Here is an 18,028-nt window from a genome sequence, read left to right as displayed (position 1 = left end):
TGGTGTTGGCTTAGAGAGAAACAGTAATCATTATGTGGGAAGATTGTACCAATTGCTTTCCAGATATGTTCCAGGTCAGATCCTCCAGTAGGTGAAAATACTTGCAGAAAATGCAAGGTTACAAAAGTTAAGTATAGTAAGTAATAAAAAGACATGCCAGAAGGATTTTGGGGAAGGCCAGAATAAGCCCTCCTGTAAGGCTGATGAAGTTCAAATGCAACCTGTTAGACAAAATGATTTTACAAAGAAGACAAGTCTAGCCTAACTCGTCACTAGTTCTAAAGTTTAGGACTTGATCTAGAGACTGTAATCTAATAGAAAGATTTTCACTGACCCAGTTTGCTGTGGCACTGTTGATGAAATAACACAATGCACAATAACAAGAGGATTCTTTGGGTAATCTTTTCGACATCAGAATGCCAGTTTACTACTAGAAAGAATAAAACTATAGGAAAAAGTTACATCTAGCACAGACAAGTATGGACATGGAAAAACTCCTAATCCCTTGACAAATAAGGGCCTGATCTAATGCCTCCCCTATTTATATGAATAGAAAACAAATTAGGTCCATCGAATACAACCCATAGAATGGTCCAGTATGCAGAGTCCTTTATTTCTCTTGATGCTAAAGAAAAAATAGCAATCCTTAAAAAAAAATGGATACTAAACAAAAAATTCATAGTGGTAGATGGGATGCAAGAGGAGCTTCTGATTAGTCATCACTATGCAATGTTTTGCTATAACTTGATATGTAAAACTAACACAGAAGCCAGTGGAAGATCTGTACATAGAATAACTACAGAGTAGGGTGCATTGCATTCATTCCTTGCAAGAAGAGAATGAATAAGGTGTTAAAAACAACTGGTGTTAAATACAGAAGGAAAAGCTCTGTTTTAACAGGGGAAAATCCCCTCTTATCAATAGTCCCTTTGGCAATAGTTATTTTGGGTATTCTTTAACACAGGTTTACAAATATTTATAAGTTTATTCATATCTCACTTTTACAAGATGTACATTCATATCATGTGATTCAACATAATACACTCTGAAACTGGAACTCAACATGTCTGGTGAATTCATGTAGGAGCATGCTGGCATAACCAAAACCTAAAAAAAGTTGTTTGTTGGTTGTTTTTTCTCTTCCACAATAACAAAGGGGTACAAACTTTTAAGATGAGTTGGTTTGGGAGACTTTTTTTTTTTCATTTTAGCAATCCCTGAAATGTCTGTAAACTCAGACACACCATGTGTACATAACCAAAAAAATGCAATGGTACTGCAAATCATACTGGCTGCTCATAGTTTTGCAAAAGCAACAGGTTTAAAAAATATAAAAATAAATGCAAAGCATTGTCAAATTTACACTCAACATAATTAAAATAACACACATTTAGAAATTTTCAAAAAAATAAATAAAACATCCACATACATTAATACAAAGAAACAGAGACATTTGCCTGTCTTTGATGTAATTAATACATACCATAAGCCTAGATTCATGAAAGTATTGCCTTTCAATAAATATTTTCAGCTTCTGATATTTTCTACATTCTTCAACTGATTTTTGTTAAATATCAATTTTCAATATAAGGTGTATGAACTGCGTCAAGTTTTAATATTTATTGGAAATCAGCAAAATTCTAAGCTGATTTACTTACTAAATTAGGCACCAACTTTTAGCATCATATCTGTCTAACAGACAAACAAAATTTGAGGGATATCTGGTATCATACCCCTTTTGAAGAATGCCTCAAACACTGAAGCCTGCAGCCTTTCACTGACCTGGCTAGAAAGGCCAACTAACAAAAATAACCAACATATTAGCCACAGAGTTACATTGATGTCACCCATGTGGCAGCTTTTTAAGAATATGTGACTTAGAGAGAGATGCAATTTTACAAAAAGCATGAGTCGTAAAGCAGAAGGCTCTTTTCTTCTCTTATGGAGAGGAGATCAAATACTTCGTAGCATACTGAATTTTTTTATTGTTTCCAAACAATACCAGGTCTCCTCTGGCTCTACCACATCTTACTGAAAGCAGTATAGGTTTTCGAGTCGCAGAATAAGAAGCCCTATCATGTTAGCCATTGCCATTTGGAAGCCTGTTGACCATGCAAATTCTGTCACATTAGGGGAAGAACACAGCATAACAGGGTCAGTAGGCTGCTTACAGATGAGGAGTGGGGCACTTCAACCATCCTCATTAACCATGAACACAAAAAATTTCCTGTGATGTTGGTTGTGTGCACTTTATAGAGTTGAGCACCATTAGCAATTACAAGGATGCCATCTGGATCATTAGATAATAGACATTATAAAAATAAACGTGTTTCTAAGAAGGGTGTGTAATTTATTTTTTCCATACTTGGAGAAATTCCATCAAACTGAAAGAGGAAAAAGCCTGCCATCTCCAAAGTAATAATGTCTCCAAAAACTAAAATTTTCTGTTTAAAATTGAAACAATTTATTTTGCCTAGCACATCTGAAAGAGTAGAAAACATGCATATTTTTTGCCACCAAAAAAAAAAGTTCATAACCTGGGTTTGCCTTAGGGATGTGGATTTCCATAGGACTACATGTCCCAGTGTGTCAATGTTACGTCAATTCAAAATCATGTTTTATTATTATTTTATGGGCAAACGTAGGACTAAAAGATATAGCAGATAAAGCATGCAAAGAATTGACATCAGCACACTTGGTCAGTGTGAAAAATTTATAGTAGAGGAAGTTGGAAATCAGGCTTTCTAGCAATTTGTGCATATTGTTGGGAACTCAGACTTTTGGTTCTCCTCTTAGCAGTGTCACAGCTTGGCACCACTGAGTCATAAACAAAACTCCCACTGACGTGCAGGGTCAGTGGATTGGGCAATAACTTCATGTTCTGTGGAAATAACTTACAGGCACATTCTGCCACTCTTAATCATGTTCACTGTTCCCTTTAAGACTTCTGATAAAGTAAGGTACAGAGTTTAAATTTCTTGAAGCGGGGCCTCTGCTGGTTGTAGCTTGAAAGGGTGTCTAGTACCACAAAGTTCATGTCAGATTATGATCTGGGGGATGCTACTACATTAGAGAAACAAGAATACTATTACTCAGTGCTGACTGCAGGAGATGGAATCTGGCCCTTGATTTATATGCCTTAATTTCTACAAAAATGGGGATAATAATTCTTACCTACTTCATAATGGGTGAGGATTAAATAATAAACATTTATACAGTGCTTTTCAAATAAACATTATATAAGTGTTAAGTATTATGATATTAATCAAAATATCACTACATCTATATGACCCTACTAAGCAAAAAAAGTTCCAGTATAATTTTTTTCACGTTTCCAAGTCAATAAAAATGAACCATGGAATCAGCTTGCTATTCTGATAAAAATGGATGAAGTACTTAAGCTTATTTGACAGTTTCAAAAAATCAGAGGCTATTTTTTCATTATAAAAGGGCCCATGTAAGCATGAAGCCTTTTTTTTTCATATAGACTTGATAAATAGTCTTTATAAACAACATTAATCATTTGGCATTCATTCAAGTTATTTTTCAAAATACCAGATGAAACTTTTGAGAAAGATTCTTTAGTGATCCACATATGCTAAATGAAGGCCTGCTCCAAGGGAATTCTGCCCAGTGCCTGCTGTTCGGATGATCCTGGAAATTTTACTCTTCTCAGATGAAAGATTATGGAAAGATCAGGCTGGATTATGATGGACAATAAATGAGGGTTGACATGCCTGAGAATCCAATCGTTACAATACTTTTAAACTTTAATAAGCACCTCAGAACCTTGACTATCTTGTCTTCCACCTCCAACCTCCTCAGGAAAAAATAATTAAAGAAACACAAAAGAGAGCACACATTAAAAGAGGTGGAGTAGACACTTTGGTCCAGATTCTCAGCTTGTATGGATCACTGGAACTCCACAGTGGGGAAAGGAGCCACAGTGATTTCCCCTTAGTGAAAAGTTCAGTCCAACACAAGGCAGTCCATGCAGGACTCCTCCTTTCTTCCCAACAATAAGGATGATAAGAAGAGGAAGCCACCTGCATGCATCATCCAAAACAGAACCTAGGCAAAGCTTTTATACCACCACTGATGCAACTGATCCATTCTGGAAATAAGCAAAGCAGAACCAGTTTTGGCTACAGCTCTTGCTCAGTACAGCTTTTCATTTCATTTTGTGCTAAATGAAATGCAAGAACAGCACAAAGCACCTTGGTAGATTCACAGCAATGTCCTGCCCCTTTTCCCAGGCTGATCTATGGAAATTCCTTCAAAATAGGCTAATCGCTAAACTCCTGTCAGCTGCTTCCCTTCTACAGTACAGAGCAAGGCTGTCTGAGACATCCATTGAAAGGTCTTAGCAATCAGAAGAAATTAGAAGTATTTTTCATTCTGGAAAAAAAGTTTGCTACAGTACCAGCCTTATTTTATGTTAGCAGGGAAATGTTTTCATGTTACGGTTGTTTTTTGAATAAAAGAAAGAAGCTATGACTAGTAGTATTTTCGAGAGAAATCTATGAGAATTTTTGCTGTGTTGGTACCCACTAAAACAGCAAAGGTAGAACAGTTATTCTTGAGTCGTTGCTGCCAAAGAAAGAAAGATGCATATTGTGTATGCATCCTGTAAGGCAGTAAGTTCTGTAACATTTGACAGCTTCACTTAGAAGATAGCTGAGAAAATTCAGATCCCAAACCTATAGTTTCAATTGAGCTCAGTCTCAGTATTTGAAGGTAAAATTCCCTCCTTTGTGGAAGTCCAGCACAGGACTGAAAAACCATGTTAGCCTCTCTTAAACTCTCAGAAGAGGGCAGAAAAGGATTATAAGCAGATCATAGGCACAGATACCAAGTAGTCCACCCAACTGAAAGCTTCTGCCTTCTGAACTGAAAGCGTCCGCCTTCAGTGTTCAGCACTGTATATCAAATTCTCCCTCAATAGCTGCAGGTATCCAGTATAACAGATTGCTTGTTATGTGTAAAGCATCTTTATAGTAATATTTATTATTTGTATTTTAAAAGTGCTGGAACCACTCTGAATATTTCTTGTTTTAGTTAGAAATTAATACAATACATTAATACATAAGAAATTGTTATTTGCTTGGGATTTTTCTCAATATTTCTCAGAAACAAGTAATATTATCTTAATATTTTGGCCTTGTTTTAAAAAGGTACTGGGCTTTCACAGAGGTAGAAAAGGCAGGTAACACTTATCAGCTCTAGCAAATGCAAAATATAACTACTTCTCACACAATAAATAGAAAGGAAATGGCACATCTTTGACACTTCAGAAATTTTGCTTGCTAGAAAATATCAAAATTTGAAGAAAAAAAAGATAAGTGTCTAAAATTTATCTACAGCATGAATTTTTGTCCTGCAGTAATATTTGGAATTGATAAATATCAGCAAAAGCCAAAACTAGTAATGGATTGCCAAACAAGACATAAAAAAGCAGGCTTAATAATGGTACTTTTGAGAGGATAACCTTCCATCGATGCAGGCCTCAATAACAAAGGCAACAAATAGCTATCTTGTTAGAAGTAGACAAGAGCAATATTTGTACCTTTCCTCTCCCCTCCCCAACAAAAAATTAATGATATAATAAACTGATTAGAAATGAGTAGCATATAAATTAGAAAAGGGGGGGCTCAGTAAACTCAGCCACTTTGGTAATATAATTCAAAGGATTTCCTATTCCCCATCCTTTCCAGATTTATGTTAGTTATTTTGCTTAAGCATTAGCTCAAGACTTGTCTAAATAGCATGCAAAAATTAAAATGGTCAAAAATTGAACTTGTCCACCTCTACAAAACACTTCCATGGGTTGTTTTTTGCTTTTTTTTTTCTTTACTTAAAATGATTGCAAAAAAATGTCATACAGACTTACCAGTCTTACTTCCCAGAAATATGGCACATTAAGTTGACTAGAAATCATGGCATCTATCTTTTCCCATATGTGATACATATAACTTTATCCATTCATAGAAAACTCAGACTGTCATTTTGACAAGGAGCTGCAATGCACCAGTCTGAGCATAAAGGACTTAAGTTATGGTTCTTGCAGAATCGGTTATTAACAGAATAAGTACGGCTATTTTTTTTAATCTATAATATTTACAGTATTGCACTTTACTGCACTTAATTGCATTTCACTAAAATTAATGCTGCATCAGTATTATGCCTTAAAATCATAGGTCCATCTTTGTTGTATAAGTCATTCTTTCTACATCCTGTAAAACAGCAAGATTTCAATTCAAAGATCCAGACATTTGGAAAAAAAATTAGAAATTTGACCTGTTTCTATGGCACAATGCATCTCATTGAGTTCTGGTGATTCTGGCAAAACAGGTGCATTTCTTATTGTTCCCATCTTTCAAATTATCACTAATGATTAATAAATTCTAGTCTCTCTCTCTTTTTTTTCCTTTCAAAGGACATAGCCATTTGAGACACACATTTTTTGTTATTGCTGCTTTTTTTTTTAATGAAAGAAAAGAAAAAACTGCCTTGCCTCAGATCTGAAATTCCACACTTAAATTCAAACCAGTTCTGCAGCAGCAGCTCCTCAGTGATGGAAGAGATTCATGGCAGTGAAATAATACTGTTGGCAACAAAGAAATGTCATCTTTAATGGAGACCAGCCCCAAGGATTTATTATTTATTATTATTATTATTTGTTTTGTTTAGTTTTGTTCTAATATATTTTTGATCTTCAGAACGTGTTTAGTCAGACACATGCACAAGGTAGCAAAACTGACAGCAGCAGATGATGTTATGCTGGAGTGATCACTTTTGCCAGGGTCAAAATCCAAAGTGTCCCAATGTTCACGGATTAACATAATTTAGAGATTGTTTCCTTTTTTTTTTTTCCTCCTCCTCCTCCCACCTACTTTATCCTCCGAGAAGTCTGTGATTTGTGGGGCGTGTGTTTGCTGCGCGCATGTGTGTCTGAACTGGGAGTCGGGGTGACTTCGCCCTAGCGCGGGGTGCGGTAGGAGAGTTTTGAACGTGCCACAGCGCCAACGGCCGCCAACGGCCTCCGTCTTCGGCCCGGCTACGAAGTCTCTGCGCGCGACGGGGCGGGGCGGCGCGCGGAGAGCCGGGGAAGAGGGCCTGAAAGTACTCGAAGACCTCAAAAAAGAAGAAAAAGAAGAAAAAGAAGGGGGGGGGGACACACGGGAAAGGAAACGGGCCGGCACGGAGCCCCCGCTGCTCTCCCTGCGGCCGGGGCGCCGGAGCCGCGGCGTCGAGGCGGTGCGGAGAGGCAGGGGAGAGGCGGGCGCGCGACAGTCCGTGGGGGTGTCACGCAGGCGGCCCACGCGCGGCGCAGGCTCCCGGGCGGGGGGCGGCCGCAGCGTGTCAGAGCCCCAGGGCCTCGGCATGCTTCCTGGCCTTGAGCCGCAGGTCGGCGATGCTGGAGTTCTTGCTGTTGCTCTTGGCGGCGGCGGCCACCACGGCGGCAGCGGAGGCAGACTCCGCCAGGGAGGCGATGGGCAGCCCGAAGGGCGGCGGCGGAAACATCAGATAGGGCGCGTGGGCCGCCAGGTGCGGGTGCAGGTGCGGGTGCGCGTGGGCTACGCCCTCCAGCTGCAGCTGCGCCTGGACCTGCGCGGCGGGCGGCAGAGACACGGTGTCAGGGCGGCTCCCGCCGCCGCTCGCCCCGCGGCGGGGGGAGCCCAGGGCGGCGCCCCCCCCCCCTTTCCCCGGCAGCGGAGGCGAGAAGGGGGCTCGGCGCTGGGCGGCTGAAAAGGGAGCTTGTTTGCGCAGCCCCCCGCGTTTAACCCCGCGCGCGCAGTGGGCGCTGACTGGCGGAGGCGCGGTAAATCCCTGCTCCGCACTTAACCAGAGGCACAGAGACATACTTAATCCTTCTCATGTTTAAAAAAAAAAAAAAAAAAAGCCCAACGCGCGGGCGCCAACAAGTGCTAAATAGCTAATTTTTTTCAGGGATGTTTACTTATACCTTGCTAAAAACTCTTTGGCCACGGGACCCTTATATACCAGGTTGATGTTTGCCTTGGAGCTTTCTCGACCTATACAAACACCTTGGGTTGACTGAGAGATTTCAGCTCCGAGTAGGTTTGGGGAGGGGTAGGGGAGAGTTTATTTATGTATTTAATTATTTTGGTCCAAATATGTCTTTTAAAAATCAATACAATTAATCTGTCAGCTCCACGTGTCTCTGAGAAGGAGAGCGTGGCAGAGGGTCACTTTGGGCTGGGAAAATCGATTCCCCGATTAATTGACCAAAAAAGGGGGAAGTGACAAGCGAGGGGTTGGATGGAAGTGGGCCTGAATTTCTCCGCCCTTGTTCCAGCTTCCCACCAGCGGCTTCCCACGGAGGAGCTGCGTCCTGCCGAGGCGCCTGTGCCACAGGGAGCACTCGGGCCCTCCGAGGGCAGGGGAGTGCATGTGGTCGGTCTTTGCCCCATTTGCGGCTAGCCAATCACCCTGCAGAGCATTGCCCTGCTACAGCTTCTCCAGGGAGAAACGTCCCCAGCTCCTAGACGGTCATTTCTACTGGGAAAGGCCAGGCCTCGAAGGGCTGCTCAAGAAGGAGGGGGGGAAATACAGGGCAAAAACACATATTTCCCCCCCCCCCCCGCCATCGTTTCCCCGACCACGTGGGAAGCTCTGGTCTCCGGCGTCAGGACGTGGCCCTCCCTGCTCGGCCACGGCGCCGGGGGAGGGAGGCGAAAGCGCCCCCCTCCCGCGGCTCGTCTCGGCGCCCTGTGTCCTGCCCTTCCCGAGCCGGGAAGGCCGCTGCGCCCCGGCCGGCCCGGCCGGGCCCACCGGTGCCACGTCTGCCGGCGGCTGCCCGCACGGGCCCCGGCGCCGCGGGCCGCCCGTCACCCGCCGCCCCGGCGGCGCCTCCCGGGGCCGCGGGACCCTCCGGCCGCGGCGGTGCGGTGGGCTCGGCCCCCTCCCCGGGCCAGGGACGCTGAGCTCCCAGCAGCCGGGCGGGGGCTCCTTCACGAAGTTTTACAGCCTGTTTTTAATGCGTGCCAACTTCTATATAAATGGCACTTGTAAATGCGTCCGGCTTCCTCCCGTGCAAGCGAAAGGGGGTCGGAGCTTGCTGGGGGAAAGGAAAAAAACGGAGCTAACTACCTGTTGGAAAGGCATCCTCAGGGCTCCCATATTCACATACGGGGCCACTCTGCAGGCGTCTAAATGGCTGGCGGTTCCCAGGATCACACCTGCGGGGAGAGACAAAGCCGGTGAGCGGTGAGGGCGGCCCGGCGCCCTGGGACTCTGCGTCTGCCCCCTCGCCCAGCCCGCACTCCTTACCCACCTTTGTGCATTTGATTTTCCTGCTTTCGACACTTTGCTCTCCTGTTCTGGAACCAGACCTGCAGAAAGAAAACGCAAACAAAACAAAGAAAAATAGAGGTAGACCAGGCAGCTGCTGAGGAAGAGGGTTAACTCGGGGGACGGGATGGAGTGGAGAGGCCAGGCCGGGAGGCTCACCACAACTTTGCTGAGATCTCTCCTCGGGTGAAGCCGCGGTGAGATCCCAGCCCCAGGTGGAGTGAGCCCTTCTGTGTGCTGCTGGGATGGGAGGAGGGGAGCTACCGGGGGGACTTTCTGCGGGGATCCCGCTTTTTGGTGTGGTTTCTCAGGACGAACTGAACCTAGGAGATCACACGTCCCCTTGCAGCCTGGGAGACCGAGAGCCTGCCGGTTGGCTCCAAACCTCCGAGGCCCCCTGTGTCTCCCAAGCTGGCAGGAGCTGTCCTTTTGCCACCCATCTGAAGCGAGGGGCCGCTCTGGCAAACACTAAAATAAGCCCACACGCAGCCTAGGTCGGACCCTCGCTCCCTTTCCATTCACACCTCAAACAGCCCAGGAACAGTCAACGTGGCATCAGACTCCAAGGTGTTAGTCCATAAGCGATGGGATTGTCTGCTCCTTCTCCCGAGCTGAGTTTGGAAATGCTGAAGAGCTCAGAGAAGATCCGAAATGCAGAACTTGAACAAAGGGGCTGAATCATTCCCCCTTTCCCAAGCGTTAGACCAAAACAAATACCGTTCCTGTTGACTTCTGACAGCTCTGACTTTCAGACAAGAGTAACATCTTTCCAAATTGGGATTTAAAAAAGTATGAATGCCCCACCAGAGAAATGCCTGTAATTCAATAATCCTCCTCTAATTCCAGTCATTCTAAGTCAAACAGACGCAGAACTTCCAGTTGTCACTGTATCACCCCTACTTCTTTTCGAGGGGCATTTCAGATATTCATTACTGTGTTGCTCGGTTTAGTCACTCTCCTCAAAAGATCATCAGAGGCACGGACCAAAATGTTTTGCCGACCCCTTATCCTTACACAAAAACTGCCGATTGTGGACAAACATTGACTTCCACCGCTGATAAAATCTTGTAGCTAAGTAAACACCTTCAACCTTTGATATTCTTGCACTTGCCAAGTGATCATACGGTTAATTAATACTAACTGCACTTCCTACATCAAATTTTCCCTTCAAGCTTTCTCCAATTGCCTTAATGATGGTCATTTACAACGGAGTAATTAGTGCAAAGAAAGGCTTCCAAAGGCATTAATTACCTCGGGTACCTCAGTGATTTTCCTAAGTAGAGATTGGCCTTCTCTGATTTGGAGCACCATCCTTCCTGCCTGGGGTGGCTGGGGGAGAGCATGCAGCAGGCGGGCGGGTGCGCTGCGGTGCGCTGCGGTGCGGGCTGCCCGCCCGCTCGCTCGCCCGCAGCTTGCCGGGGGCGCAGCCCGCCCCGCACTAACCCAGCATCTGCCTCCGCAGCCGCGGCTAGGTCGCTGCAGCCTGGCTCTCCCGCTGCTTCCTGAAACACACAGCGCTACACAAGTCTGTCCTTCGTGCAAAAAATACGCAAATATTGAGAACGTGAAGGGTCTCTCTTTTTTTCAACGAGGGGGTGAGGGTTTGTTTATGTAAGTGTGCAAAATATCCTCGTGCTGTAGCGACGATAATACATTTTTTTACAGTTGTAAATCCTTGCTGGAAATCTCCTTATGTGTTTTCTTTCCCCCTCTCTCCCTTTCCCTCTCCAAAGGAGTATAAATTGTCACGAGGAATTTAAGCAGCGTTTAAACAACTTCTCTTGCAAATCAGAACATCTTTCAAACAGAAATTATATTTAAATCTGGAAAACGAAGTGCCCTTTCCCTTTAGCTATGAAAAAATAAGGTTATGAGGAATAAAAGTGATGAATTAGCCACTGCGTTAAGCGATAGTAAATCAGGCTTGGTGTGATTCACGATCAATTCCAATTAGTCATGAATATGCTAAGTAAAGCACAGTACACTGTTTTAGACAGTTATTTCTTCATTAAGGATCACTCAGTGATTTCTTTCACAAATGCTCTAATCTGATTTCCTTTTGATTTCCATTAGAGACAGTGAATAATGACATTTAATTTAGCCCTGCACCATAAACCCAAAGATATTTGTTGTAATTGAATTACTGCCTGCTCCTCACTATGGTCTCATAACTTTCAATTATAACCCTGACAGCTGGGTGATATGAGTTTCCAGTACAACACTAAAAATAAAAGGTTAATAAGGACTAGCTACCATAGGAGCTTCAATTTATTTACAGCAAATTTCTACACTAAATTGAAACTATATCCTTTAACAGCAAGGGACAAGCGATTCAGATAGGAATTAGAAAACAATTCTGAACGTATTAAAAAAAATCTTTCCCTTCCCCCCCCCCTCCTTCTTCTTCCACTTCCACCTCTTGACAGATATCAAGTTCTCTGTTTATTCCTAATTAATTATCCATGTCTCCTCTTTGTCCTCTTGATATTTCTTTTATTTCTAGTGTTATTTTCACTCATATAAAACCTCTTTTATAAGATGATTAAAATTAAAAAAAAAAATGGGGGGGTCTCTCTCATTATCCCCACCTGAATCAATATCACCTTTTTTTTTCTTTTTTGGTGTGCTGTTTTAAGATCTGTAAGCACTTGAAGCACCAATTTTCCTGTAACTATGAACATCCTGTTAAGGTGCTGCTCAGTAATAAAGTACTTGAAAGAAAGAGTACAGAATTCAATTACAAGTAATTTATTTTTATAGAAACAGTACATCAAGGCCTTGGAAAGATATTACAGAGCCCAAGTAAGAAGATCTGGGAAGATGACATAAGAGTTGATGTCCCCTTCAGCAAAAGTTTAATCTTTTCATTAATTTATATGGTGTGGTTAGATCAATCTTCCGGGAGAATGTAGGCCAGCAGCACTCTGAACCCCTGCAATGTTCCCTACAAGCCTCCCTTTCTAAGGCGTATGCCCGGCATGATCCCTTACCTAGCTTGGTTTATACAGAAAAAGTCTGGAGCTAAGGGGAGAAAAGAGCCTTTAAAAAACAAAACAAGAAAGAAAACAACATAGCTATACTATTTATTTCGAAAAATGCCTCCAGGAGGCAGCTGTTTAAAGCTAGATAGCCACTTACTCAGCCAGACACGTGCTGAGCGGATCCGGGAGGAGCAGGATCCTTCCTACTTGCTTTGCAAAGTTGATCGTATTTAAGGAGGGGAGCAACGCGAGCCCCTCTCCCTGCTCAAGCTCACGGGTGTATTTCTTATATTTCTGCGGTATCTTAGGGCTCTGTGTATGCATGGAGACATTCTTGTATGTCTGTGCAGACACGCACATACCTGTGTGCGTGCACACACACACACACACACACACACATCCATGGTGCTGGATATACATATGCATGGACATCTATTAGCTCCAGGAGGTGAAGGTGTTTTGCTCATTTGGAGGGACTGGGTTGGTGACTTTTTCTTCTTGGTTTTGTTTTGTTTTGGGTCTGCTAGGCCGAGCACAGAGTTATAACCTAATAAGGGGTTTCCTTTACATTTCCCTTGCTCTGTAGGCCTGCTCAGAGAGCCACAGGTTGATCTTATTAATTCTTTCTATTTTTTTGTGCGACATCTGTTTTGGGGATAGATTCCCTAGTTAGCTTAAGGTTTGGGGGGGGGGGGAGTTGTTCTCCCCCCCCCCCAGATCAAACCAAAAATCGAATTAAAAAATAATCGATGTAGAGCTACCACAACGGGCAGCTCTGATGGCCCCAGAAATAGAGCGATCCAGACATACTCTCCGGGTGTAGAAGGCTAATTGGCATTTAGCTGTATTTGAAGCGGGAAGGGAAGGATGGGGAGAGACTCCACCAGAGGGGGTGCCATGCATTCATACGCTTCCTGTGTGAATCAGAGGGGGAACCTTTCTCCTGGCTCTGGCTAATCCCATCCCTGAGCACCCAAACTGTCTAGCCTTATTCATGGCAAATGTTTTTTTTTTTGGGGGGGGGGTTCATAATGTCCCCACAAAAAGGCGGGTGGGGGAGAGGAGTTGAGGATTAAGGGAGCAATTATTTACTGGCACGTTTGCAAGGAAAAATATGATAGCTTAAAAAAAAAAAAGCAAATCGCTCAGTTCTTAATTTGAGACTCGTCACCAGAAAGAAAAAAAGAAAAAAAAAAAAAAAGCCTTTCTAGGAAATGCAAGGAACGGGCAGATACTCTCAGAACAGAATTATTATTTAGAGGACAGGTACACCGGCATTGCAAACAGCTTCCCCAACACACGTGTCGTTTCTGCCTTCACCTCCCTGCTCTGAATGAAACAGGGCACTGTGCTAGGATCCGCTGGCAGTTAGGAAGTGAGGTGAGGACGTTTCCAGGAACAGAGTCTTTCTCTTACCTGAACCCTAGCTTCAGACAGTCCCAGCCTCTGGCTTAGTTCCTCCCTCATGAAGGCATCCGGATAGTGAGTCTCATCAAAAAGTCTTTCCAGCTCATTCAGCTGCTCTAGTGTGAAATTGGTTCTGCTTCTCCTTTGTTTGAGCTTGGTCTGTCCATCTTCATCTTCTGACTTCACATCTTCCCTCTTCTCTTTGCACTCGTAGATCCCTGCCGGGGAGGGGGGAAGGGGAAAACGACACAGAGCCTCCCCTTAGCACCTCACCGAAGTCGCTCTCTCCAGGAGACTAGTGTCTCCCCCCTCCCCTTTCTTCTTCCCCAAACTCAGCACAGCCTGCAGGGCCGGCGGGAGGGGAGTCCCGGGGCTGCCCCCCGCGGCCGGCGGAGCGAGGGGCTCCGCGCCGCCGGGGCAGGGGCCTGTACCAGGGCCGGGGCCGGGGGAGCCGGGACGGTCTGGGCCCCGCTGCAGCCGGGGCGCGGGAGGGAGCCGTGCGCCCTGCCTGCCTCGTCCCCATCGGACAGTCCAGACTGCTTTTTCTTGGACTTGCAGGCGGAGAGGGGAGCTGCGCCGCCGGCTGGCGCGGGCGGCCCGAGAAAGGGACTGGCAGAAAACCGTCGGGCCCCGATACCTCGAGCCGGCGGGGAGAGGCGGGGGAAGGGCATTTCTGTGTTCCTGTTTTCTTTCGAAGTAAATAGGGCTATGTAAGAAGCTCCCCACTGGTGTCATGGTGAAGCCACGGCGAAAATACCTGCCTCCTCTAAGAAACTTTCCATGGGCCTGAGACCGAGTCGGTTCTCCCCTTACCACCCCCTCCCTGCCCAGCGGTACCTGCCGGCGGGCGCAGCCGCTGGAGCGCGGCGGGGCGGCGGGGAGGCCTCCCCGGGGAGGGGGCTCAAGGGACCGGGGGTGCCCCCTGGCCCTCCAAGCCCCTTAGCGCTCGCGGGGACCAGCAGGGCTCGGGGCGGGCTTGCGGCCGGAGGGAGCCGCCTGTGCACGCTTATGCCGGGCACGGGGGGGGGGGCTGGGGAGACAGCGGGGAAGAGCCAGTTGCCCTTTTTGTCGATGCGTGTGCGGGCAGCGGGGGGCGCGCGGGGGGGGGGGGTCTTTCTTTGGCTTTATTTCTTTCTTTCTTCCTTTTTTTTTTTTTTTTTTTTTTTTTATGCCAGGCGGCCTAAAGCACCGGCCCTCTTTTAAATCCGGCTAACGAAAAGAGGAGTGCCGCTGGGGTAAGGGACACCTTTGGAGACTGAACCGGTTCTCCGGGATCGCCTGCCTGCCCGGGACGCCCCTCCGGGGTGCGCATCTAGCGCGGACACCTGCGGAGTCCCGGGACGAGCCTGCTCCTGACTGTCTCCTTTGTCCAGCTTCACCTTCTAAGCAGTGCGAGGCTGGAGGGGGGAAAGCCACATCTGGAGATGAAGTGGAATTAAATTCATTTCTTCGTCACCAAATACATTCGTATTTTTATATATATGCATATATATATATATATATATGCACGCATGCACATACATATTATCCGATGTAATTAGAGGCATTCCCAAATTCAAATGACTAAATGTAAATCTTCAGTGAATTAAATGTAATAAAATGTCCTAAACTGTATCTGTGCTGAAGTAAAGCGGGGATGTAGCGCAAGCACCCAAGCCGAAGTGTTCATTTTCACTTCTGAAATTAAAACTGTCTCTGTCCGTAATTATTCTTCTGGTCTCCCTGTCTCCGACTCTGGGCTCGCGATCGACTGCATAAAACTTTGAGATGGGTCCGGCCTCCGGAGGGGAGTGTTCGCTAGTTGTTTTTAATGGCATTTTGTTCGCATTTCTCCTGTAAGGGGAACCCCTATTAAAAGACGAGGGTACTAACCCAGTAAATGCCTGGGGAAAATTAGCCGCGTTCAAAAGCTCTCTGTCTCCTTTCGGAGATACGGGGCTGCAGCATGTCCGTGATAGGTATAAAATATTAACTAGCATATCGGTGGGACTGAAATCACACGCTGGAATCAGTTGAAATTAGACTGAAACCTGGCATGAATTTAAACTGTCACAAGCATCTCAGTTCTTTCCAACTCCTCCCTTCCATCCCCACCCCCAGCCCCTCTCCATAGATTAGATTAGCTAAACATACAAGCCAGAATTTCGATACACAGGGAAAGGGGGGAGTAGTAGAGAGATTTTTTTTCTTTCGTTCGCTTTTTTTAAGGGTTTTTTTTTTTTTTTTTTTTTTGAGAGTGCCCTGGTTTCATTTTTAAAAAACATCTCCTGCTTGGATAATTCCTCTAAATTGAGCCCTCTCGATTTGCAATCTCGAGAACTGAGAAGGAAAATCAGCAATGCTGAGTGGAACGGACTCGTACAGAAATACGGGTACCCGAATATGTGATTCCGCCTGGTCCTTCTATTTGGGGAGGGGGTGAAAGAGAGAAGGATATTAAATAAGCGTTTGGGCTGTAAATTAAAGTGCCCTTCACCCAACGTTATATTAAACAAGATCAAACAGTAGGAAACAGCTGAAAGACTGGTTGTTGTTCCCCAACCTATTAACCGTTTTTTATTACCCAAAGCTAGCCAGTAGCTCCACAGGCAGGTCCACCTGTCTAACTTGCATAGAGGCACTTTCTCAACTTTCTAATCCCCCCGCCCTTTTTATTCTCTTCCTTCCTTGTGAGCGTGTGCGTGCTAGCGATTTTTTTCCTTTTTTAAAAAATTATTATGATTTTTTTTTCTGCTAAGAAAAGGAATCGCGTTTTAACTCTCGCCTGGCTCCCCCCCCGGGTGGAGGCGGTCCTCTCCTGACCCAGACGGGAAGGGCAGGCAGGGGACCGAGGTACCAGGGGACAGGACCGGACGGTGCCTCTCTCTCCAGGGATGCTCTGCCTCGCCCAGGCCCGGGAGCCCCGCCACAGCTAGGCTCCTCTCCTGCTCCTCGCCAGCCACAGGCTCTGCCTCGGACAGGCTGACCGACACAGCAAAAAATGTCCGGAGAGAGCCCCTTCCACATCCAGCTTTCTCCCAGAAGAAGAAGCCGCATCCTGACGGCCCGGAAACAGGAAGAACAGGTCTTGTGAGACATTAAAACTCCCCGGACAAGGTTTCCTCGTACAAAAACACATAGATACACAAAAATGTCTGACGCCCTGCGCTGCCCCCTTCCCCCGTGCGAGCGAATGCCTAAAGGAGCGGATCGATTGCGGATTTCAGCAGGGCCGGAGGGGGGAGGACCGAAGTTGCTACTTATTTTTCAGGGACCCGGGCATACACACATATCTGCCCGTAGGCGTGTATGTATTTTTCAGCGGTCGCGGCGAGGGGGAGGCAGGGTCCGGGAGGGGAGTCCGCTCGCCCCGCCGGGCAGCGGCCGCCCGTGGCCGCTCGGTCGCGGCTGCGGAGCGCCGGGGCGGCGGGAAGGGGACCGGGGCTGCCGGCGAGGGGCGCGGGCGGGGGCGGCCAGCCCCGCTCTTACCTTCTGCCGTCCTGCTCGTGCTGAACTCCTTCAGTTTGTCCTTGTCGCTCTCTACGTGGTCTTTGAAAAGATGCACCGGGCAATGGTTGCTGCTCTCAGTCATGTCCTGCAGGTTAGAGTCTGAGTTTCCAAGCTCCCTAGAGCGAGCCAACCCACTCTCCAAAACTTCCCTGTACGTGATCGTCTCCTTCTTGTTGCTGCTGCCACTGCTGCTGCTGCTCTCTTTGCTTTTCTGGTCAAAAGATTTGGATACAAAAGCTGTAAGTTCTTCCATGGCTGCCCGGTGCTCTTATCCACAGAGATCCACTTGATTTCAGTAGGAGATGTGGCCGTCCTCTGCACGCTGTTTTTGCACGTAGAAGATGGGCTGTATAGGGTTAGATCACTCCTGCTGTTATTTATGCCTTTCAATTTGAGATCACACTATTTATACATGGCTACCTCAGCCCAACCCCCAGCTCTCCCTGTCTCCAGCAATTACTGACTGCTCCATAGTCGCAGGCGGACTCCTAGCAGCTATCTCCCCCACCTCAGTCCAGCAATTGGCTTTCTTTTCATTTCATCACTGTTTGGCATCTTTGCACCTTGATTTAGGGAGGTAAAGAGGCAAAAGCAAAAAAGAGGGAGAGAGAGGAAGAGAGAGAGAGAGAAGAGAATAAAAGGGAGGGGTAAAAGGAGAAAAACATAAAAATAGGTATCTGCATTCTGTAAATGTGTTGCAGAAATGAAAGTCAAGGAAGACTTAATTGATTGTAAGGACATCCTGTGCGTGGCAACACTGTGAGTAAAACGGACCTAGCTAATCAAATAACTGTGTTCTGCAATTAAATGTATTGCTATCAAGAGGAAAAGAAAAT

The 18,028-nt window shown here is 45.9% G+C and overlaps 1 protein-coding gene across 1 annotated transcript; it reads right to left on the bottom strand.

Annotated features, from left to right (window-relative positions):
- Positions 1–7,362: 7,362 nt before the first annotated feature.
- Positions 7,363–17,507, bottom strand: SHOX (SHOX homeobox). Its single transcript, XM_067289720.1, has 5 exons — positions 17,172–17,507; positions 13,713–13,921; positions 9,299–9,356; positions 9,115–9,203; positions 7,363–7,608 (listed from the first exon to the last, which is right to left on the bottom strand). The coding sequence occupies exons 1-5, from the start codon at positions 17,443–17,445 to the stop codon at positions 7,363–7,365; spliced, it is 876 nt and encodes a 291-aa protein (XP_067145821.1). The 5' UTR covers positions 17,446–17,507.
- Between the last annotated feature and the right edge of the window lie 521 nt (positions 17,508–18,028).

Source organism: Apteryx mantelli, chromosome 1, assembly GCF_036417845.1.
Source record: "Apteryx mantelli isolate bAptMan1 chromosome 1, bAptMan1.hap1, whole genome shotgun sequence".
NCBI lineage: Eukaryota > Metazoa > Chordata > Aves > Apterygiformes > Apterygidae > Apteryx > Apteryx mantelli.
This window is presented reverse-complemented; position numbering and strand designations above follow the sequence as displayed.

Bases quoted from the DNA above. Each gene is read 5' to 3' on its own strand.
- SHOX (XM_067289720.1), bottom strand. From the start codon at position 17,445: ATGGAAGAACTTACAGCTTTTGTATCCAAATCTTTTGACCAGAAAAGC. The intron at 9,357-13,712 runs GTAAGAGAAAGA...TTCTTTCTGCAG, and splicing joins TGTCTGAAGCTAGGGTTCAG to GTCTGGTTCCAGAACAGGAG. The intron at 7,609-9,114 runs GTAGTTAGCTCC...CCCGCCGCGCAG, and splicing joins TGAGGATGCCTTTCCAACAG to GTCCAGGCGCAGCTGCAGCT.